The 23,892-nt window shown below is 41.1% G+C and overlaps 1 protein-coding gene across 4 annotated transcripts; it reads right to left on the reverse strand.

Moving 5' to 3' along the window:
* Positions 1–9,421: 9,421 nt before the first annotated feature.
* Positions 9,422–23,846, reverse strand: LOC114452280 (ATP-citrate synthase-like). Of its 4 annotated transcripts, XM_028431513.1 has the most exons (30): positions 23,682–23,846; positions 21,654–21,835; positions 21,309–21,431; positions 20,552–20,614; positions 20,092–20,282; positions 19,726–19,805; positions 19,366–19,496; positions 19,154–19,272; positions 18,943–19,079; positions 18,584–18,645; positions 18,103–18,220; positions 17,774–17,928; positions 17,371–17,464; positions 17,062–17,118; positions 16,447–16,476; positions 15,192–15,333; positions 14,855–15,023; positions 14,658–14,762; positions 14,357–14,553; positions 14,176–14,257; positions 13,977–14,087; positions 13,770–13,897; positions 13,597–13,690; positions 13,330–13,484; positions 13,086–13,236; positions 12,807–12,950; positions 12,614–12,727; positions 10,999–11,081; positions 10,777–10,853; positions 9,422–10,692 (listed from the first exon to the last, which is right to left on the reverse strand). In XM_028431513.1, the coding sequence occupies exons 2-30, from the start codon at positions 21,810–21,812 to the stop codon at positions 10,598–10,600; spliced, it is 3,366 nt and encodes a 1,121-aa protein (XP_028287314.1). In that variant the 5' UTR covers positions 21,813–21,835; positions 23,682–23,846; the 3' UTR covers positions 9,422–10,597. The 4 variants fall into 4 exon arrangements, with proteins under 4 accessions (XP_028287314.1, XP_028287316.1, XP_028287315.1 ...); XM_028431515.1 differs by lacking the exon at positions 17,062–17,118 and having other exon boundaries at positions 10,598–10,692; XM_028431514.1 differs by lacking the exon at positions 16,447–16,476 and having other exon boundaries at positions 10,598–10,692.
* Positions 23,847–23,892: the final 46 nt, after the last annotated feature.

A 23,892-nucleotide genomic window follows, 5' to 3' on the forward strand; every position in this document is an offset into this window, starting at 1 on the left:
TTCAGCAGCTGAAACCAGCAACACACTATCTGTCGGCTGTACGTCCGCATCACACTCTTTAGCTTGTTTGACACGAACCTCTGCTGCCTTTATCCACATCTCCACTTGTTGCATAGTTCCGCGAGTGCACAGTAACTTGAACTCTCAACCATGAACTCTGATCTATTTCCAGCTCCTCTTTACATAGCAAGTTTGCTAATGCATTATTTATCTTGCAAAACTCGGCTAGAGAATCCTGATAGTCAATACGTAACTTCTGTTTAACTGTGTTTACGTTAGCATCATCTTCCATTAGCCGTTCAAAATCATTAGCCTGGCTGGTAAGATGACCCAGCTTAGCATTCCTCGACCGAGTTAAACGACGCAACTTTTCCTCCACAGCTTTCTCCGTCATCTTCGGCTCCCTCTTTCCACACGTTAGCTCCTCTTCCATCATGCTAGGTTGCACAGACTTAGCAATGCTGTTGCTTCTTACCAGGATGCTCTATTTTTCCACCTAAGCAGTCCTTCTCCTCACGAGCCGTGTCTGCTCCACAGGTCCTCTTTCACCGTAAGGAAGACTTAAGGTTTTCTGACTAATGTTTAGGTTTTTCAGTAAAACCTTCCTCTGGAGCTTATGGCTGACGCATGTATAAAAAAGGATGTGTCCTCCACAGTGATTTCTTTTCTTGTTTTTATTGAACTCATGAACAAAACGTGGATCCAACAAAGCCAAAAAAAACATAACTTGCTGCTTGCCAGCTCCACAAAAATGTATGGTATGGTAATGGTATCACATCCCACCACATGGTCAGAAAACTGTGCGCTCCTCTCGGCTCCTATAGCCACACTCTTCCTCCTACCTGAATCTCCTCAACTAATACGCCATCCGCCCCTCCTTCCCCTCGTTAACCTACACGCCCTATTTTCTTCTGACCATGTAACTAATAACAATCGTATAAATTTGACTAAATTATAATCGTGCACATTGCTTACTTCTTACTTAAATAATATCAAACCCAAATTACTAGTCTTAAATGTCAATGTCAAATCACATTACCATAAACTGGTTCATGTGGCTCCTACAAGGAGGTTTAGTAACTTTTGTTTCGTTTTCTTATATTTTCATTTCTTGCTCTTTCATAGGTAGGTTGTCACACCACAAATGCTTGGTAAGGTTTTGGAAAAGATTATAATTTGCATAAATTCTCCTCCATTTCCAGAGACCAGCATGCACATGAGCACAATGCGTCACTCAGGTAGTCGGTGTTGCTTTCTTTTTATCACTCATCAGAATAGATGATATTGCACCTTCTGGCCTATAAAACGTAAAAAGGATGGCTGTACTGGCCATCGTCGTGACATGGAGCACATCTAACAACTGATAACCCTCTATTGGGCTGAAGTTGGCTTCAGTCACTGTCTTGAAATATAAAGTGAAAATTATAATGTATAATATAAAGTACCTCTGACAAGAGAAAAGCTGCGTATCCTTCGCGTTCCTGAGGTCCATGTGTGATCCACCGAATGACAGCATCAAACACAACTGCCTCCTGTCTCACATTGAGTAAGTCACTGCTGATGATGTCACTGACATCCTGGGCCGAGAGCTGCAGTAACTCTTCATCAAAAACCACTTCCTCAAAGTGAGTGAGGACACAGTGGAAAGCCTTGAGGTGCAGTTCAGGGGCGTGGTAGGTTTTTGTGAACTGCCAGATGCCGATGCAGTTGTCTGGGCAGAGCGTCTTTTCAAAAAAGTTGCAGCATATTTGCACCAGCTTCACTATATTAAGGGAATCAGCTGCCATGAAAAGCCTCCGTGCATTCGACTCTGTCACGTTAACAGAACCGGTGTATGCAAACTCAATGATGAGCTTCATCACGTCTGAGGATATGTCAGGAATACTGTAGACATTATTGTTAGCTTCAGACCAGCGTGTGAAGAGAGCTCTGAAAGACACAGAAAAAGTTCCACAACATTATACACCACTTTTATGCAAAATTAGTCACTAAGTCACTGGTGGATTTATGGGTAACTTTATTCAACAGTCTAGTTAAAGGTCTAAATCTGATTGTTGTAACATTATCTTTCACTTATGACTTCTAAACTATACATCAAGTTTAAGTTTAAGATAAAATAAATTTGAGCCTATAGAGGGAGAAATCACTATTAGATGCTTTAATGTCAACATGTAAAACATGTATCATCCAAGTCCCACCTGGGGCCAGCAGATTAACACTCACTTGTTCACTGGTTGTTTTTGTCATGTTAAAACATTAAGGACTGCCGCTGCGTTCTTTATGAGGTCAGGCTGACAACATTTTCCCCAGCAGTTGACTAGTCATCACAACAATATCAGCAAACACACTGAAACACTGCAAGCTATAAAAACAAGATTGCAGTGAATAATCTCCAAACACTCACATCATAAACTACAACAAATCTTTGTTTTTGTCTCCCTATGTAAAGGTTACTAACACATTAATTAGTTTGATTGCCTAGCAACGGCACTCAAACTCTTGTTCTTCACCCTCTTTCTTCTTCTTCTTCTTCTTCCTTATTCTTCCGTTTGTTGTTTTTGGCGCAGCGTATCTTCAGCATTCATTGACCGATTTCAGCCATTCAACTATCAGAATATTCATCTCACAGAGGACATTCCGGGTCAACTTCAAGTTTTTTAAAGAAATTATAGTTTTTCAAATATTAAGCAATATCGGTGTCATCTGCCAAATGTATCTCCTCCTACAAATTTCAAGCTACAGACTCGATTTTAGTCTTAAAACGCTCATTAGATGCTGCTCTATCAAACTTGTATTCAGAATTGTCTAATTCCGAATCGTTTCTGCACGCTAGGGTCTCAAAGTTGGAGTGGTTTTTGAGGCCTCTGCTGTTACCATGGTGACAGGCTGACACACAGAGGCATACAAAGCTCTGAATTGCTCTGAGTGCCGGTCATTCTTCCATTAAGACATAATGTAAAACCAAAAACAGAGAAGCAGAGCAGCCATATTCTCTAACTCTAACATTTCCAACATCTCCACATCTTTGACATCAAAGACATAAAAATTATACTGTGTTGCAGAGCAACTTCTTGTGATTCTCACGGTGTCCTTATTTTTTGTCTGAAGGCTTCGGTTTGGACAAAAAGTTGTTCGGAGGGTGCAACCCCCAATAAAATACATGGGATCTGCCGTGAGAGGAGTGAAAGGAGGCTGACACACCTGAGTCTGCAACATTATTTGAGCTTAATTTGGCAGGCAGGGTTGTTACGATGATAACAGGCTGACACACAAGAAGCATACAAAGCAGCCATATTTGTAGTCTTTATCACATTATAAGCATTGTATGACTCATATTGATCATCCTTCAACTGTATACTACTTTTCTACATTAAAATCACACAGCCTGTGCTTCTTATAATCCTATGGTATTATTCCAGCCTCTGACCTTTCATATGGTCTATTCACAGGCTATTCTTTAAGGTCATGACTACATACTGTTCTTGTCTTCAGCAGTGTCTGTTTCATATCTTTTAAAATCGAGATAATCAGTTCACCTGAAGTAAGTGTACTTCGCCAAGATGACTTTGTGGATGGAAAAGTTATCATCCTCCACCTTGATGACAGCATCGCAGAGCAGCTCCAGGTCGAAGAAATCCTTGTAAACTAATTCCCCGTGTTTTTGAGTCATGTTGACTTTGCAGACACTTTTTCTCTGTGTTTGTTGCCTGTCTCCTCTCACAGAAGCGCAAAGACACACTGTGAATGGAACTCTTGCCAAGGTCAAGGCACCTCACATCACCATGGAGACATGTATACATATACATTTAAAAAAACTACTCATCCTGGCATTGCATTTTTAGTTTTTAGTTGATTTTTATATATTGCCCACCACTACTATGACAACAACTACAACTTTCTCAGGTGCTCCAATACATCCCTATAGCCTTCCATCCTCTTTCATAACATGGCTGTATTATTAGTAATCCATGGCTGTAATCCATGTAATCCATGGCTGAGCTGTTGCATTTGATTTTTTGGTGTGCCAAACAAAGTTGTTCTCCATTTTCAGTTGTAGTCCACATTTTTCTAACATCAACTAACACTAAGGGGGGGGGGTTGTTGATAACAGGCCAGGGGTCACCAGGTCTTTCTAAAATTTTCAAATGCCATGAAAGGCCAAAACAAAAGCTGGCAGGCCAAATTTGGCCTGCAGGCCCACCAGTTGAGCAGTCCTGCTTTAGAAGCCCTGGCACAGCTGTTAACAGTGACAAGCTATGTGTATCTCAGAGTGCAGTAGACACCTTATGTGTCATTCAGGAGCAATCATGACCTGTTACTTCAAAGTGATTTGACAGTGCTTTATTATTTCATTTCATTTGTAACATTAAAATAGATTTGGAGATTTAAGACACTCAAAACGGAGCATGATAACGTTGTACTAACACATATATAGAACACCTAAAGAAAACAGCTACACAGATATGTACTTAAATACATAAAAATAGGTAGAAAAAACATGCACATTAGTGCAATAAAATTGTAACATTGTAGTACATCTGACACAACATTAAAGCCATGCGTATATGACGTCATACAGATATGTATGATGTCATATACGCATGGATGTCACACACATATGATGTCAAACTTAGGTTTATATATATATATATATGTATATATTATAGATGCAGAAAATGCACTGAAAGGAAAAATAAAAATGGAGCAAAAAAAACCTTCCAGGAATATTGCCTCTGACATGTACACCAAATGGATCATTGCTGACAAGGCCAGAGAAGCTAGTTTAAGGGAACGCCAGACCCTGATCGATTGTGTGTCAAACAAACTGGCTGCCACACAAGCAGAGCAGGGTGTCCCCCAAAAAGCAGAGTCTTCTGGGACCATTGCCTCTGAGAGGCACACCAAATGGAGAGGCACACCAAATGGATCATCTGTGACGAGGCCAGAGCAGCTTGTATACGATGCCGTCGACTCCGAAGGGATATTATTAAGGGAACACCAGACACTGATCGATTGTGTGTCAAACAAACTGGCTACCACACAAGCAGAGCAGGGTGTCTCCCAAAAGGCAGAGTCTTCCGGGACCATTGCCTCTGACATGTACACCAAATGGATCATCGCTGACATAGCCAAAACAGCTAGTTTAAGGAAATGCCAGACACTGATCGATTGTGTGTCAAACAAACTGGCTACCACACAAGCAGAGCAGGGTGTCTCCCAAAAGGCAGAGTCTTCCGGGACCATTGCCTCTGACATGTACACCAAATGGATCATCGCTGACGAGGCCAGAGCAGCTAGTTTAGGGGAACGCCAGACACTAAGCGATTGTGTGTCAAACAAACTGGCTACCACACAAGCAGAGCAGGCTGTCCCCCAAAAGGCAGAGTCTTCCGGGACCATTGCCTCTGACATGTACACCAAATGGATCATCGCTGACGAGGCCAGAGCAGCTAGTTTAGGGGAACACCAGACACTGATCATTTGTGTGTCAAACCTACTGGCTGCCACACAAGCAGAGCAGGGTGTCCCCCAAAAGGCAGAGTCTTCTGGGACCATTGCCTCTGACATGTACACCAAATGGATCATCGTTGATGAGGCCAGAGCAGCTAGTTTAGGAGAACGCCAGACACTGATCAATTGTGCGTTAAACCAACTGGCTACCATACAAGCAGAGCAGGGTGTCCCCCAAAAGGCAGAGTCTTCCGGGACCATTGCCTCTGACATGTACACCAAATGGATCATCGCTGACGAGGCCAGAGCAGCTAGTTTAGAGGAACACCAGACACTGATCTATTGTGCGTCAAACCACCTGGCTGCCACACAAGCAGAGCAGGGTTTCCTCCAAAATGCAGAATCTTCCGGGAACATTGCCTCTGACATGTACACCAAATGGATCATTGCTGACAAGGCCAGAGCAGCTAGTTTAGGGGAACGCCAGACACTGATCGATTGTGTGTCAAACCAACTGGCTGCCACACAAGCAGGGTGTCCCCCACCAGAAAGAATCGGCCACTGACAACCTCCAAAAAGGGTTTGCTCAGGAAAATCAGATGCACATTGTAAAGATGCCAATTTCAACTTCCTACCACACATTAACCCAAAAACTACCAGCCTATCTACCTTAGACTCATTTACCACTCTGAATGAGTGGTGAATGAGTGTAATAGGCAGTGCTAGTTGAAGGTGGACTCCATCACCACTGAGTAGTGATGCAGTAAAAACAAAAAATAAAAATAAAAATAAATACCGTATTTTCCGGACTATATGTTGCACTTTTTTTCATCCTTTGGCTGATTTATACTCAGGTGTGACTTATACAGTGGTGGAGGAAGTACTGAAGCTTGGTACTTAAGTAAATGTACAAATAAAAGTAGTTGTGCAACATTACTACTGAAGACGATTAGGGCCACTAAAAAAAAAAAAAAAATTGTCATGAACTATGGGTACATGTAAGCCAGTGACTTGGTGACGAGACCAGGGTGGACAGATTTGGATGAAGAGAAGGAGAATTTAACTGAGTTTTTAAAAGCTTGTGGGGTTCGAGAGGAAGCAGTGGCATTAATGGAAGAACGGTGAGTAAAGAATTGATACATGTTGATTTGGTAGGCTACCTGACGCTCCTAAAACAGAAAGGTTTCGGTTAGCTTGTAGCTTGTTGGCTAGCATGTAATGCTGGGTGGACGGAATACTGTATGAAGTAGCACAGAATTTGTTGCGTTTGGTTTCTCTTTCGTTTGAACTACAGTAAGGAGCGTATGTACTGTATTGTGGGCTCAGGTGTACTGTAGGAGCCATATATTGTGATCGTGTATTATTAGGTTTGTCTATTTGTTAGGTCTGGTTGTCATGGTGATGGGAAATGTTTGTGTCATTTAGGCGTAGGTGGTGACAGCCGGAATTTATAAAACGTGTGCTTTGTTGACCATACATTGCACACCGTACACCTTTACATGTTTCATCCCCGGTCTCATTCTCTTGGTTTACATGTTTTCATCTCCGAAATGCAGTGTTAATGTCATGTTCATATAGCCTATATAAAACAATATCAAGATGAAGACAGAATCAGCGTCTTTTCTACTATGCACAGCCTATCCTTCTTCTCTACTGGCGACTTTTGGAGGATTTAGGAAGGGGGGAGCAAGAAGGGGAGAGGCAGCGAGAGAGAGAGAGACTGGGAACTATTAGTTTAGCTGGTCTCTCTTATCATGTCACATATTTAGAAGAATAAGGCAATAGCAGGACTGTGTGTTCTTTTTTACATTTTCATTATTGATATGTAGCCTACATTATTTGCAGATTTATTTTCAGAGTTACAGCACTAGGGGGTCCAGCCACAATAAGAATGTTGGCAAAACAGACAATGTAATGGTTTCATTGGGAACAGACTTTAGCATTGTTTATGCACTATGATCTTTAAAGAAAAGAATTTTGCTTTCTCTTCTGTACAGATTGAAAGTGATGTCATTGCACAGATTAACAATGCAACTCTGGCAAATAACATCCCTTCCTATGGAGACCGAATTGCTCATCATTAAAATCATTAAATAACTGAAATGTACAGTACACTACACATTACACACTGGACATTGAGACAGCAATATTCTGCCAATACGACAGGACAACATTAAGAGCTGAGGACGCAGCTACAACAACACAGAGACAACGTAGCAAGATTAGCAGCACTGACGTGACTATGATAATGACCATCGACAAGAACAAAGTCTTTGTATCCACACCAAGTTTATCTGATCATCAGAGAGAAGCTCAGAAAAACCGGTAAATGGAATAAAACCTGCTTCAAAACACAGAAAGTGCCGATCAGAGCCTGTTAGCATCATGTTAGCATCACGTTAGCAAATTTAGCCTGGTGAAAGCTGACAGCCTACCTGTCCGGAAGAACTGTGGCCACCACAGCAGCAAAGCCGTGTCGATAACCACTCTTGTCTCACATCTTTCTGCATCACGCCGTTTTCTGGTGGTGGCTTTTCCCAAAACAGTGTTTCTTTTCCCCCTCGCTTTTGGCGTCTGCCATCTTGCGCCGATCCGGTGTTTACTTGGCGTTCACGCGCATCGAGTTCACGTACATCTCTGGTGCGCGCAGAGCAGGAAGCGAGTGACAACCAGCCAATACTCCGGGCAGGGTCGTCCCGGAGGATTGGGTGATGTTTTTAGCGTTTTATAGCTTCTACTTAAGCACCACTTAAGTTAAGAGGAATTCAAGAGGCAACATTACGCTACAAACATAGTGATTTCCGCTGGCGCGACGCATACTGCGGAGTGTGAGTCCGGAATATACGGTAGATAAAAATGTAAAAAATCTTTATTTCTTTTAGTCCTAACTTCAACAATGATTACAATCCATATAGAATCTAATACTAGCAGAAATAGCTACAATAAACATGATAACAAACAAAAAAGGTTTACAAAAAGTAATGTAGCTCCATGGTTGAATGGCTGCTGTTCTCTAAACAACTGACAAAATTGATTTGATCTGTTCAATGACGTGTAAAAATTGTAAAAATTCAGTGTGGTTGTGTTATTGCGCTTAGTAGGCTGTTTTAAGTGTGATTCTAGTTTGAATGTGATTTCTACTCCCAAATAAGTAAACTGGTCTACCACTTTAAATTTTGAGACCTCCTTCCGTTTCCTTTTCTCTTTCTCATCATGTAGTAAAATTGAGGATTTGGCCTTATTAATTGTATATCTTGAGATTTGGCTAAAGGCCTTTATTAATTTTAATATGGTTGAAATAGTTTTATTAAAGGTAGGGTAGGAGATTTTGAAAACTCAGTGAAAGTCAGCCAGATTTCGAAAGTAAAAACCAAGCGGCAACCTTCGGGGCTCAAAGTGGAAGCCCATGCGGAAGTGTCAAAACTTGTAATTCACGCTGCAACAGCTGGGGGTTGGCTCCAAAAGCGAGTAATTTCCCATAGACTCCCATGTTAAAATGGCCGACTACACCGACTGGCCGTTACACTAATTTAACAAAAAGTGCATCAGAATGAAATCTCCTACCCTACCTTTAAGATTAAAATACAATAGCTGCACCCACACTAAATTTTATGTCCAAGTCCAAATTGTTCGAGGACATTAAAAAGGTTAAGGCCACTCAACCTTGTCAAAAGCCTTTACGGCATCTAAAGACAGGAAGGCTTTTCCTGTATTCTCCTCTAATCCGTGAAGAATATTTAAAACCCTCCTACTATGAAATCCCCGACATCCAGAAATAAATCCATTCTGATCCCTATGTATCACACCTCATTTCCATACAGATTTAAATGTATTTAATTTTTGTTTTACCTCTCAATCTGGGAACAACACTGGGATTACAGATCAATCTGTCCAGTACAAACAGTTAATCTAAGACTAGTCATTTCTATGATTTGTTTTTAACACATTTGGACACTGACCACTCCATCCAAACTGAAAAGTAAAACATTAGGTTCTTTATTATTATAATCATTATACTACTATATGACAGCGTATTACAAAAAAAACAAAGCTTTTTTTCACAGTTAAATAAAAACAGCAGCACAAAGACAGAACACAGCAGGCATTACAGTGGACAGTTACAACGTGTTTTAAGTTGGTTTCAAGTCTCTAGTGAAAGCTGAGCAGCATCTTTAGAGAGCTAACATCTGCACTGTGTGCAATAATATCTCCAGCAAAACGGCCTTCATGGTCCCTCGCCAAAAGACTTCAAGACTCACAGGGCTCATTCATGAAGCGTTTTGTTTGCCCCTATCCCTCCCTCTCTTGTTGCTTCTACATCTCCCTGTTTTCTTACAGTTATTCAGAAGTCAAGAGACCTGAACACCTTAAAAACAGCCTTTAATTTACAGTAGCTGATGAATTACCACCGCTGCAACCATGGTTGTAAACATGGTTGTTCCAGGAAAAGCAAATAGTGGAGAGATCTCCTTTTCATAACTTGTAACATCTACCACTGAGCCCTGTTTTGTTCCAACTTAAAAACTACTAACTACCCCCCCCCCCCCCCAAAAAAAAACAACCTTTGGTGTGCTTTATAGAGACAAATATTTCTCAGTGGGATTAAAGCATGGAGCGACAACTTAAAAATTGGCATTACATTAGGATTTGCCAATGTTTAACCAAAAGGTGCCGTACACAGAAAGCACATGTAAGCTTACTTTCTTGTGACCTACACAGGTCGATTAAAATAAACCCTTGTTAATTTCTATAAGTAATATAAAAGGATTACTGTATTGCTGAGCTTGCAGATATTTCACATCTTCAGCTGTTTATGCAGATCCAGATGTAGTTCAGAAGTCTGGATTTAAATCCTGCTCTTGTACCAAATGCGCAAAAAAGACTTCTGTGTATTTTTATTTACATACCGCTTGACATTGTGCTCATGCAATTGCGGTAATTTAAATAATTTGTCAAAACTAAATCTAAAAATATACTTCCCTCTTTTCCATAAAAACTAGATTGAAAAACTTCTACCCAGATCCCTCAGACAGAACTTCCTTTTTTTCTGCCTAGGTTTTCCCCACCAGGAAGTACATATACTTAAGGTAAGATGTATTATGCTGCCTGACTGCCACCTCCAGAGCCCCTTTAAGTGATGAGGGAATTACATGGACATATGTTCAGGAAGCACATAGGAGATGTCATCCCAGGGGTGGCGGTACAGACCCTGTTTCAGCCTCTTCTGGTCTAGGTAATGGCCTAAAACAATGTGTGACATGGGTTAATAGTCTGCTCTGAACGCTTGGACAGTTTATGTCATGACTCTGTTTGCATGAGACTTACCAATAAAGCCCATGCTACGGCCGAGGACAAAGATCCCATTTAGAGCACCGATATCCACAAACTCATCAGCTTCATCTCTGGAAACAGTTCAACATTCATTTGAGAAACAATACAAGGCAGTGTGCCCACAACACAGAACAATGCATCTTACAGTGTGAGAAATACACTCTTATTAACACCAACGGATTTGAAATCATTGACACCTCAGTCTGATATTCTTACCGTGTGAAGCCACCACATGTCCTAAGCAGGTCCACAAAGGCAACGCCAATAAATCCATCTACATTAAGGATCAAGTTGGGTTTCTACAAATTGAGAAAGTAAAAAATAAGAAACTAAGTTAGCCAGCCAAATTCTGTATGAACATATATATATATATATATATACATATATATATATATAAAAAATGGAGCATGAATATGAAACACCTTACAACATAACTGGTTGAATCGCAGCAAGCCATATTCATAAAGGGGATAGAGGAGGGGTGGAGGCACAGCCTATATCCACAATTTAGGACATATGAAGATTATGTGTCAAGTTGAAATCAGATCACCATTAGACACTGGACTGTTTAACTGTGCTACTCTTCCTGGAGTCTTGGCTACAAAATTTCGTTGTGCCTTGCATAGTGACAAAGATTCTTGATTTTTTAGTTTTAATCAAATTTTAGGACAAAAACTAAACTTTTCTGACACCTCTTTATTCTAATTTCACAGCTTTATTTTCTGTTTTCTAACCTCAGTAAAACCAAATGCAACCAATGTTTTGACACAAACATGACTTCAGCATGAACTGAAATGTATTTATTAACAGACATGCATTCATGTAACTATGATGGCGTATTAGGGCCATTGTAAGAAAAAAAAAATACTGACCTGGAAGGGGGTGGGGCTAACGTTCTGCGATTAAAGTAGCAAATTTGCTAGAAAAAAATGAGGGACTTTTTTTCCTAGATTTGCTACCTTAATCTCAGAATATTACCCCCCCTTTCGTGTCAGTATTTTTTTTTCTTACAATGGCCTTAATACTCCGTCGTATGTAACCAACTGTGTAACTGTAACTGCACTTTAACATTAATTCATTAATACATTAATACATTAATAATATTGGTTCCATTTATACTGAAATCATAAATGACACAAAGACACAGACTACAGTGGTATCTTTAGGCCCATTGAACAGTGGTGATTATTCTGACCCTCAGGGTCATCAGAAGCTGTGAAAATATTGAGGGACAATTTTTAGTAGATGCAATTTCCTGCATTCCACTAGATTTCAACATAATGCTAACCTACAGATGTAAACGCTTAACTCAACTATTTCTGAGAGATTCAATAATAACTCCATATTTATTTTAAGCAATGATAACAAATACATAGAGAAGATTGAAGCAAGGCGTCTGGACTTGTAGAGAGAACTGATGAAGCTGCTTGGATGAGCAGCGAAACATCTTCAAGAAAACTCTACAAGTCCAGACGCCTTGCTTCAATTTTCTCTACGTATGATGAACTGGATGACTGAGAATCTTCATCAACATAACAATACAAAACAAAGAAGAACATGAGGAAAACACGGATTAATGGTAAAATAATAACTGAAATTTGTCTAATGCACTGTGCCCATGATGAAAGAAGCTTACAGAAAGAAAAGGAAGCCTGATATACATCTGGTTAACTAGCGGCTCTAACTTGTTTGAGGTGTGTGCAATCAAACGACACACTGGACGCTCATGGCTCACTTCGTCAGTCATCCTGGAAAACTACACTGTGCACAAACGAATACTGGCGCTGCAGAACCTGCTCACCGGACCAGCAGTTTACTCCCTTACCCATACCTTGGAGGTGGTGATCTTTTCTACATCTAGGGCGTAGTCTAGTAGCTGGGTGGCGGGGAAATGCTGCTTAACAAAGTCCTTCAGAATCTGCACTCGCATGTCTGGATTGTTGATCTGAAAACACAAATAATTCAATCCATCAGATTACTCTAGAAACAGCTAGGTTAATGCTTTAAACTTGAGTACTGCTTACAGATTTGACCCTGTGTCCAATGCCCATGATCAGTTTGCCATCCTTCTTCATCTTGTTGACAAACTCCATGGGCAGCATGCCGCTGTCAAATGCCTTGCTGAACTGCTTTGCTGCTGCATCCAAAGCACCTCCAAAACGGTCTCCCTGGATTTGAGGGATAAATCATGTTTCGGTACAGAAGGATTTGGGTTAGTTGTTTTCCTGAAGTCATAGTGTGTCCAGAGCTGAGCATAGAAGAGGCTGTTGTTAAATGTGTGTGTGTGTATGAGCAATACTGACGATGGTGAGCAGGCCAGAGGTGAGGCTTGAGATAAGGTCTTTGCCAGCACGAGCACAGACGATTGTGTTATGAGCACCAGAGACCGCAGGCCCGTGATCAGCAGTCACCATCAGGCACATTTCAATGAACTGGCAGGCATAACGCGGCAACCTTCAAAAGAAGATCAGACATTATTCCACCAAAACAAAGGTTAATTCACCAAAATCTCCTCTTAGTGCTTGTGTCTCTTGTCGTCATATTAACCTGCGCTGGAACCAGAGCAAGCCCAGCACTCCTCCTAAACCCATCTCCTCTTTAAAGACCTCAGTGATGGGCATGCCTGCGTAGATGAGCTCCTGTCCTCGCTCATCACAGATGCTCGTCATGAATGATGCTGGCTTACGGATCAGGCCCAACTCCTGGAAAGTTTCCAGAAAAACAATTTAGCACACAAATAATAAAAAAGGTACACACTTCACATTGTGAAAAAAATGATCAGTCTCAGAATTGGAGTATAAGTGAGGGTCTTACCCTTGCCCAGGAGTAATCCATAGGTACTGTTGGGGGAGGCACTTCCTCAGCAGGAACAATAGTACCATTGGCCACCAGTTCTTCATAAACAGTCCTTTTAAAAACAAATATACACCATCAGTAAAGCAGTCTTTACATAAACACAAACTCTAACTATGTGAAGAATTTCCCACCTTATGACATCTCCCAGCTCATCAAAGCTCTTTGGAACGTATGCTCCAGCGTCCCTCAGAGCCTGGTTCTTGGCCACAGCAGTCTCTGAAGCCTGGTTGGCACAGGCTCCCGCATGGCCAAACTGAACCTGAAGATGGCAGCAATTGATGTTAGAAACTGCAACAAGACACACAGCCAGCTATTTATTCCAGACAAAGCCAACAGACCTCTGATGCAAACATGGTGGCACAGGTTCCAATACACCAGCACACCACAGGTTTGGTTATTCTGCCCTCACTGATGCCTTGGCAGATTTTGTACTCCTCTGTGCCTCCAATCTGGAATTAAAAATGAAATTACAGAGATATTAATAAGAAACATAAATAGGATAGACAAAGATATGAGCATTGGTTGAGCTAATCTCACCTCTCCCAGCACAACTATCATCTTAATTCCTGGAGTGTCTTGGTAGCGTAGGACATGGTCCATAAAGGTGGAGCCTGGATATCTGGACAGAGAGGAACATTACATACACGGATGCATAAAAGCAGACGTAACAATCATACAAAAACACATAATTTACTCCTATGCAACCATGCTGCTGTACCTGTCTCCTCCAATGGCCACACCTTCATAGACACCGTCTGTAGTGCGTGAGATGATGTTGTTTAGCTCGTTGGACATGCCACCTGAGCGTGACACATATGCTACACTTCCAGGACGGTAAAGTTTGGAGGCCAGGATGTTGTCCAGCATGCCACCTGTGTTTCCGATCTTAAAACAGCCTGGCTTGATGCCACCAACCTGGAAGACAAGAACAGTAAGTGCAAGTTGAATCTCTGGTCACATAAACAACTATATAACACAGGCTTTGACCACTACATTTACAGTGTCATGAAGCTCCGTACCGTGGCAGGGCCGATGATAGTGACACCCTTTTCATCAGCCATCTTGATCATCCTCCTTGTCTGAGCTTCAGGGATGCCCTCAGCTATGATGGCGATGGTGTGAATCTATCAGGATTACAACACAGATCCACTCAGATTTGATCTTATATCACATAATATCTTACATTTGTGAGCTTTTAATTTAAACATGTTTCTACCTGTGGGTACTGCATGGCCTCCACTGTGCTGTCAAATGCTGAGCGCAGAGAGGCAAAGCTGATCAGGACGTCCACCTCAGGGTGCTTTTTCATAGCATCAGTCATGTTTTTATAAACTGGTATGAGAATCTCTTTGTGGCCCCAGTAGAACTTCTGTTTGTGATCACCACTGGGAAACACAAGAAGATATATTATTATCACTACAGCTAAAGATGTCAAGAACAGCGTTTCAAAATAAATACTACAATGGTATAAGAGGTCTTTACAGACTTTACAGTCCTTTCTGTGAGGTAAAAATCTTTTAGTTCAGGGAATAATTCAGTGCTAGGTAACATACGTGAAGGGGTAGACCATAGCTGCCACAGAGGGTTCATCCCTGGAGCACACGTAGTCAAAGTCCAGCATGCCTTGCACAGCCCGTGTCTGCATGCCCCAGACGATGGCCTTGGTGTGTTTTCTAAAGAGTGTGGTTGCTTTGGCTGAGGAGACAAAGACGCAGAAAGATTCAAGTCAAAACTGGAAGGCCAAATAAAAGCATTCATAGACAAATTAGAAACATGATCAGTAAAACAGCGGGAATGGAGGATGATGACAGGCAGAGTAGAGTTCACTCTAAAGACAGAGATGGAGCAAGTAGAGAAAACAGCTCAACACTGCAACAGTGAGCACTGCCACACATCCCTTAACATATCATAATCATCAAAGTGCCAGATGTCCTGCCAGACATCCTTTTTAGTTGGCAAATGCTCGTTTATTTTAATCCCCTCCACTGTAAATCTAAAACTAGAAGAAAACATGTAACTGCATTACAATCAAGAAACTCTGAAAGACTCATTATTTTATTAGTACATAATAATATAATGTTTTATGTACCAATAGTACAAAAATGTCCAAATATCACAGCAACCCAGCAGGAAGACAAACTGAGAATTTAAAAAGTTAAATGTTTCAACTGTGCTGAACAATGAAGTTACATATTTGTTTCAGTCCTCCCCAGCTGTTGACTGTACAGAAGCATCACTGACATGTTTTGAAAGTAAACACACGCCCTTTTCTCTCGGAGCTCACCCCAAAGCCATGCCTCCCAACCAGTCTGTGACTTCGGCTATCATGCACGTACCTCTCTGGTGCGCGCAGAGCAGGAAGAGAGTGACAACCAGCCAACTAAATGTGCAGGTGCGCCTCGTAGGATTGGCTGATGTTTTTAGCATTTTATAGCTTCCACAGATGATTCATATTCTTCGTTTTAAAGCGAAACTGCCAAACTAATTGGTTGCCATCGGATTGTAAAGAGAAGTTACACTAATTTAACAAACAAAGTGCATCAGAATGAAATCTCCTACCCTACCTTTAACACAGGCCTCACGGTTTTTCCTCATTAGGTATGTGGTTATTCAGCAGTGTCTGAAGGAATCATCTGCTAAGCCGGTATAAGGTTAATTAACATAAAACATCACCCCTGAAGGCAGGTACGCCACCATGAGGTTGCAAAAAAGAACAGACTTTGGTTAATCAGAGAGCACACAAAAAATGGAAAGTCAGAGGGAAGCGGACAGAGGGGCAGGAAGACAGGTTTTCACACCCTTCCATACCTCCACAGCAGCCTGAAGAGGCTTGACCTTCTGTGACCCCACAGGATGAGAAATATATAAAATGGGACAAAATGAGCACAAAAAAAAGAGAAAAAAAAAAGAATGAGACCTTCATAATCTAATCATTGGCAATGTTTGTCAGCTCTAACAACACTCCACGAGAAGCACAGCAGAGGAAACAGCATGCAAAACTCAGTTGCTACAAAGCATGCCTTTACTGTGCTGCTGTAAGTCTTACTTTTGCAAGTTGTACATCAATGCTGAACTTTTGACTTCTAAAACTATAATCAGCAGTATTCTACCACAGTAACACAAAGTCAGATGATTGGTGAATGTTTTGTTTCTAAAAAGCTTTGCATTATGAGTCTTATCATCTAATTTGTAGATTATCCACAAAACATACAGTTTTTATCCATTTCAATCACAACCTATTCTGAGAGAAGATACAAAGTCTTCAATCAAAATAAGAAACACTACAGAGAACGTGATAAGTACATGTCTGTGTCAAATTCTACTGAGATCAGAAGGATGGGTAAAAAGGAAAAAAGGGGACACGCCAATGCAGAGTGTGTGGGCAGCTGAACGCAGTGAGGATGCTGCACACCCATCACTTACCTTTCCAATTACCTGTGACCATATTCTTCAGAGGCCACAGTATAGAATGAAGGGAGTCTTAGAGAAACGAGCATGAGAGAGACAAGGGTGAGTGGAGAGGTCGTGTAGCAAAACAATAACAAAAGGAACAGGAGGAGGGAGAAAAGGAATGACAATTAAAATACATGACAGTAGAGGCAGCATTTTGTGGTAGGGGAGCAAAAATACAACAAGCAAAGATAAGAAAAATGAAAAGCAGAAGTGCATGAGTAAATACAGAGTCTTGCTGATAAGAAGCAGTACAGAAGTGAGCACCTTTGTGTTTATTACCTGCTGGAAGACCTGCTTTAGACTTTTTGGCTGGGCTGACATCATTGGATGTCCTGGGTTCAGAGAATGAAGCTGTCCTTGTTGTAGCTGGAGTCTGGTACAGAGATATGAAGATTTATGTTAATAAATGTTCTAAAAGCTAGCAGAAAATAATAGGAAGGCCCTCCACTAACAACTGACAACCCTAACCCTAACCCATTTTAGTTAACATAAATATCAACATGACATTTGCAACTGGCTGCAGGGGAAATAAAAAAGGCTGTATTTTTCTTAAGCTCTATGAAATAGGAGAAGTGTAGCTACATAAGGTAGCTACATATTAACGTACCAGTATTTGATAAAATACACAGCCCAGGGTAATAAGAAAATACCCAGTAATTACCAAACAACTAAATAAGAACACCTTTGCACTGTTGCTGGCATTAAGGAGGAAGTTGGCTGTATGTGCGTCCATTGGAGGCTGGTTGGGAATTGGCCGGTGGCCCAGTGCCATTCCAACAATGGCTGTCATATGCGTCTCAGTACCAAACACATGAATAGGTATACCTGTGGTCTTCCCTATATGGAGCAGAAAGAACACTTTTGTTAAACAGCATCATCTTAGAATATAAAAGCTAGCATTCAACAGCTTTGATTGTATTTTGTGCTGTAATCATTCGACAAGTGTTTAACACAGTAATGATGCAATTCTTCGAGTGTGACCACCGAGACCCACAGTCCAATCTCACTTACCTACTTCACCCATTACCCTCAGCCCCTCTTGGTAGTTAGGCCCGCCACGTCGGACAAAGATGGTGACCTCGTGCTCCTTCAGAGGGCCCTGATTGTCTTTAATGGCCCTGACGATGCCCTGAGGAGAGAATTTATATTCCTTTATATTCTCGTCTTGGCTTTTTCCACTGCAGGCCAATACTGTTGGCCTTCTACATGTTACAGTGCTATGACAAAGAAACACAGGAGGAGCAACACAGCTAGCAGTGAGCACAGGTGTTCATGTTAATGACACATCTAATTAGCCTTCCAAAATGTACCTATAATAATGTCCTAATTTGTAATGGTGTAAATCTAATCTCCAATATGCTGACACTGCAGCACTTCTTTTGCTCTAACAGCTTCAGAACATTACAATACAGACACCACACTGTGATAACATTTGAAGTCAACATACCCTACACGCCACAGTGTTTCAGATAAAGATATCAGCATATTTCACCTTGAACGTGGCTGCTACATTGGTGAAGTTGGCGATACTTCCTCCAATGATCAGCACTTTGCCTGCAGGATGAAGACACATGTTAAGATTATGTTTGTGCCTGAAATTTGACTCCCCCATTAAATAGTTTGGTGACAGTCACCAAGTCTATTGCTGGTAACAATCACATGTTAAATAGAGACAGAGGAGAACAAGCAAGGGTAATATTACAGGATAAGGGTCCATGAACAGGCATCATTACTATACGGATATGTCTGTCATGTGTGTATTTTAACACTCTCCCAGCACCTAGTCACCCCTGGCCTGCAGTTGCTGACGCGCATTTGGAAAATAAGTTCTGAGTTGTCGGCTGTACCTACCTTGAAGATGTTTTTCACGTGTCATGAGAGAGAGGATAGTTTTTGCGTAGTCGTAGGTCTGTTGTTCACTGGGTGCACCAGAGTACTCGCCATAATTGGCAAGTTCATCCACCCCACCCAGATCACAGATGGTGTCACTGAAGAAGTGAAACACTGTAAGACACTGTAAACTACACAAACTTATACAAATCTTTATAGTTAAGGGGACTACCTGTAAACTACTGAAGCACCTCCTCCAGCCACCATGGTCCAGATCCTGCCCCGAGGGTTTAGCAGGGTCAGCTTCAGACTGGCGCCGCTCTTTGCATCCAGATCTGCTATGTAGGCCTCCTAAAAGTGATATAAACAAAGACCAGTTAAATTAACAGAGACAACAGTGGGAAAAAACAAACAAAAATGAACTGGCCGCCAAAATAATCTTACTTCCGGATATGCTTCTCTGCCAAAGGGTGGAGGAAACTCCACATCACCCCACTTTGCCTTGCAGATGTAATCTGCTGTGGCATCAATCTTGGCTGCCATGTCGAGTATGTACACTCCATTTTGGGTGACAACTGGTAAGGATTAAAAAAAAAAAAAAAAAAAAAAAAAGTTAGTTGTACAAAACATAGACATTAATTAATATGTTGCAGAGTCTGGCAGTTATCATGATTAAAACTTTTTTTCTAGGTTAAATCAGCAGAATTATTGACTTGTTTCCTCAAGTAAATAATTAATTTTATCCACTTGAACTACTGAATCCAATCTCTTGAATAAATAATGTTGTGCAGTGAGGAGGTTTACCAAGGGGATTGATCTCAAGATACGTGAAATAGAGGTCTTCATACAAGTTGAAGAGGCCCACTATAAAATTGGCCAGGACTCTATAATATAGAAAAAGAAATGGTATTTAGCGCAGTGACAGAATACAAGAAGTTGTTCCAGTTCAAAGTGGCAGTAGTAACTAGCCACACACATTAATGTTATTCAGTTTAAAGACAGAGCAGAACTGGGAGTGGCTTGGAAAAGGAAACATTCTAAACTTATCACACTCAAGGTCACAAGCAAAGGACACATCAACTGCACAAGAGTGCCTTTTTATAACTTTACGTTAAAGTAACAAAAGTGAAACACAACAACATGATGTTAAACAAATAAAAAAGCACATACTCTTTCTTGCCATCAGGAACATGTGTGAGAAGCTGCTCTGTGACTTGCTCTTCACTAAGCTTCTCATCCACTGCAACCATCAGCCTCTGGGCCTTGGCATCAACATCACCCACCTCCACTCCTCCCTCGTGATGGAAAAGTACATAGTCGCCTTCACGTGTGGCGTAGACACACACATAAAACTCTTCCTCCTGAGCACACAAGTGAGTAGAGTTTTAGCCAAACACATCCATTTTGTTTGTAAATAGCATGATTTTCTATATACATATATATTCTGTTTATAAGGCTTCAAACATCACACACAAACAGTCATTTTGCTGTATTTACTGTACACATTTTCCAACAAAAACAACTGAATGGTTAAAGTGAGCCTGTGAGGTCTTTCAGAGTGCATCTATAAAAAAAACTTACAAATTAATGTAACCTGGCTCTGAAAACACAAGAAGCTGACATCCATTACCTGTGTGTGTGGAACAAACGGCTCAATAAGGAAGTTCTTCAGCACACCTTTTGCCTTTCCCACCTATTCAAGACAAAAACAATGTTACAATCATTGATGTTAGTTTAATCTACTTATACAGACAGTAAATTGATTGCTGGGTATTGCAACAACTAGTGTAAATTCAGACTGATTGATTGATTCTTCTTTTGCGTTTTCATATATTCATACATTTTTCAATTAGGAACAAAGTCCAGAACATGGTGATATTTAACAATGGTGTGGCTGGAGCAAAACACTCCCTCTAACCGCCTGCAGTAAGTATGCCTGTATGCATGTATGCTGGACCAGAATAGACTAGCCCCTGAGAGGTCTAAACATAAGCCCCGGGCCTCTGGCAGTGGTCAGTATGCTCTGACATGTAACAGATCCATATGTTGGGACTAATGCAGCTGACACATGTAGGGTGAAACAAAATGTTGCAAATTACTACCAGGAGTAGCCTCTTTTGCTGCAGTGTTATCTTCATTTATAACATAATTAATCAGAGTTTACAGTTAACAACAAAGATTGTGTACTAAGTTTAAGTTGCAATTACTTCTAGTTAATTAAAGTACTACTAAGGCCATGTTCATACCAACATTAAATCTCCATGGAAAAACGTAATTTTCTTTCTAAAAACACTGAGAGCAACAGCATCCCCCTAAAAAACACAATCATCCCACAAAAATTGAACAAGACTGTAATATAGGCATACATTTAGTCAAGGCAAACTCACAGTGGTCTCTTTATTGAGGCGTGCTTTCAGCCACTCCTGGGCACCTTGAAGGTCCAGGTTAATGCCCACCAGACCAAGCTTCCCGCGCCGTTTGATTAGTTGATCTGGCTTTACCACCAGCCGCTGCAGAAGGAACATGTTCAAAACACAATGAAGGCCACAGTTTTAAACAGTCACTTATTAAATCTGGACCCAGTCATAAGCTTCTTTACTACTATAATGTCCTGCAAATTTTGTACGCACAGATTCAATAAGCTTTTAGGATTTCTTTGTTTGCCAGCATAGGAAAGTTAGCAGGCTAGTTAACGGTTAAAGCAGTACTTTGCCTGTCGCAAGCCACATTACCTCTGTCAGCAGCCATGGATGCTCCTGTGTGAGTCGGCCCCAGTCAGTCTCTGCAGCTACAGTCGCATAGCGGAAACGATTCTGCACAGCCGCAGAGGTGCAGATGTACTTGTACAAGAACTCTTTCCCTGTCTGCTCCGAGATGGCTTTCGCTGACATGGCAAAGCAGGATAGCAGAGAGCCTTTGGGAGACAGAGGAGAAAGGTTCATTCCTCTGATGTAGCTGTATAAACACTTGCAGTATGAGGCATTTTGGCAATTACTGAAATATAAATTACATTTGTCTTGGTTAAAGACAACAAACATACTCAGACACTCAAAGAACTTGAGCTTGCCTGAAATACTGCAATAACAGATCAGTTATTGCAGATAAAATGGTTATCTAACCAGTTTGAACCTCTAATCACTTTGTATGTGCATTAGTGAACTTAAATGGTCTCATTCATCTGAAAAAGAATCATCTCTCTGTTAACGCTAACAAAATTAGCCACTGGAAAAAGCACTAATTCAACAGAGTTATTGCAGAGTTTTAAGGGTATCATATGTGACTAATGACAGCTCGCTTACTCTCTATTCTAAACCTAAATGCTAAATTAAAAAAGTACATTTTATGTCTTCATAGTACATATAGCCAAATTCAGCAGTCCCTTTAATAAACAAACCAGTCTCTGACTAACATTTGGATGTAAAAACACCATAAAATACTGCATCCATGGGCAAATTTATAAATGGGGGAAGAAACTGATAAACAATTAACTGCAATCTTAAAGTGAAAACAAACACACAACCTAGCCACGTGAAGAGGTTCCTCAATCAAACACACAGTGTCACATACAAGATTATCAATCTAACATGTCTGGAGAACTCACAAGGATTTGATGGATAAGGTTAGCCCCAGAAAAGTCAACAGGTTGCACTGATAGTGAAATTGACATTCCTGTTTTGAGAATCACAGTATGTCGAAAAGCTGGCTCTGCCAACCTTGCCTCAACTTCCACAAACACACTCATGCATATGTAGGTCATGTTTTCTTTAGCTAAAGTTTTACTCTATGCTCTAATTTTAATAGAGCAAAATATTTTGTTGGATAAAAAGTCCTAACTGGTTCTGTATATTCACCTCCAGCATCAGCCACATATTCCGAGTCTTGATTGCATGCATCTTGTCTCTTCTGTATCGTTAATAACATTTAATGGTGGTTTGACTATGCTTCTCTAGCAAAGAGAGGCTGCCTACAAGATGAATGTGATAACTAACCTGAGGTGTTTGGCTAGGATTTAGCTTAGCAGGCTACCCTGTCATGTTCTCTAAGACAGATGTCCCAGTATTTAGTCTGACATAACCCAGGGTCCAGTATATTGTCTGAAGCAACCTCCCTGTGAAATTTGTCACTCCATACAGCCTCCTGAGATGAAGAAAAAAATGGCATTACAGGCAGCAGCATCACATGGGTCAAGTGGAGGGGACTGTTTCAGACGCAGCTTCTGTTTGACCTCATCGGGGTTCTAGTTAGCATCACCTCCTCAGCTAGCGACGTCATGTGCGTCAGGCCAGCACAGTTGTGAATGAAACTTCTGTACCAGCTACCACACCCACTCCACAGACTGAAGGCTAGACTAGCAAGCCAAGCAAGTTAAGCTAACACTTAGCTTATCTCGGAGTGTAAACAAGGATAAGCATCCGGTTAAGAAGAAACAAGAAGAAAAACCTCCGTGAGGGGAAATAAACTTGCTAAAACAGGGAGATGCTGTGTGCGCATAATGTAAGGTTAAATTAGCCTGCGTTTTTAGGAAGTCAACCAATTCGCGTTAGGCCTTAGCAGAAATAGAAGAGACAGTTGTATTTTTTCACTGTGATGTCAGTTTAGTCAAACAAGCCTCACAGCATCCCATATACGCTATCATGAAGTCCTGCCTGCCGGCTAACTACTGTAGCCTCACAGTGACAAACGGTCAGTCGCTAGCTAAATGCTATCTGAGTAAAGCTGACTAACGCAGCTGCGCAGAGTAAAATAAAAAAACCTGTTACCTTGACAATAAAAGTAACACCTTCTGGAAAAGTGGAATCGTCTCCTAGCTGTAATATAACACAGCTAAGCGGTCTCTTGTTCTTGTACTCGCAGTCTACTCAACCCTGTCTCTTGCCACCTCACTCTCCTCCAGTCGCACCATAATCTGGCGACCGATTACACGTAGATGCGGACGCCTGATTGGCTTAAATAATGTCACGTGGTTACGTC

This window comes from Parambassis ranga, chromosome 19 (assembly GCF_900634625.1).
Source record: "Parambassis ranga chromosome 19, fParRan2.1, whole genome shotgun sequence".
Taxonomy (NCBI): domain Eukaryota; kingdom Metazoa; phylum Chordata; class Actinopteri; family Ambassidae; genus Parambassis; species Parambassis ranga.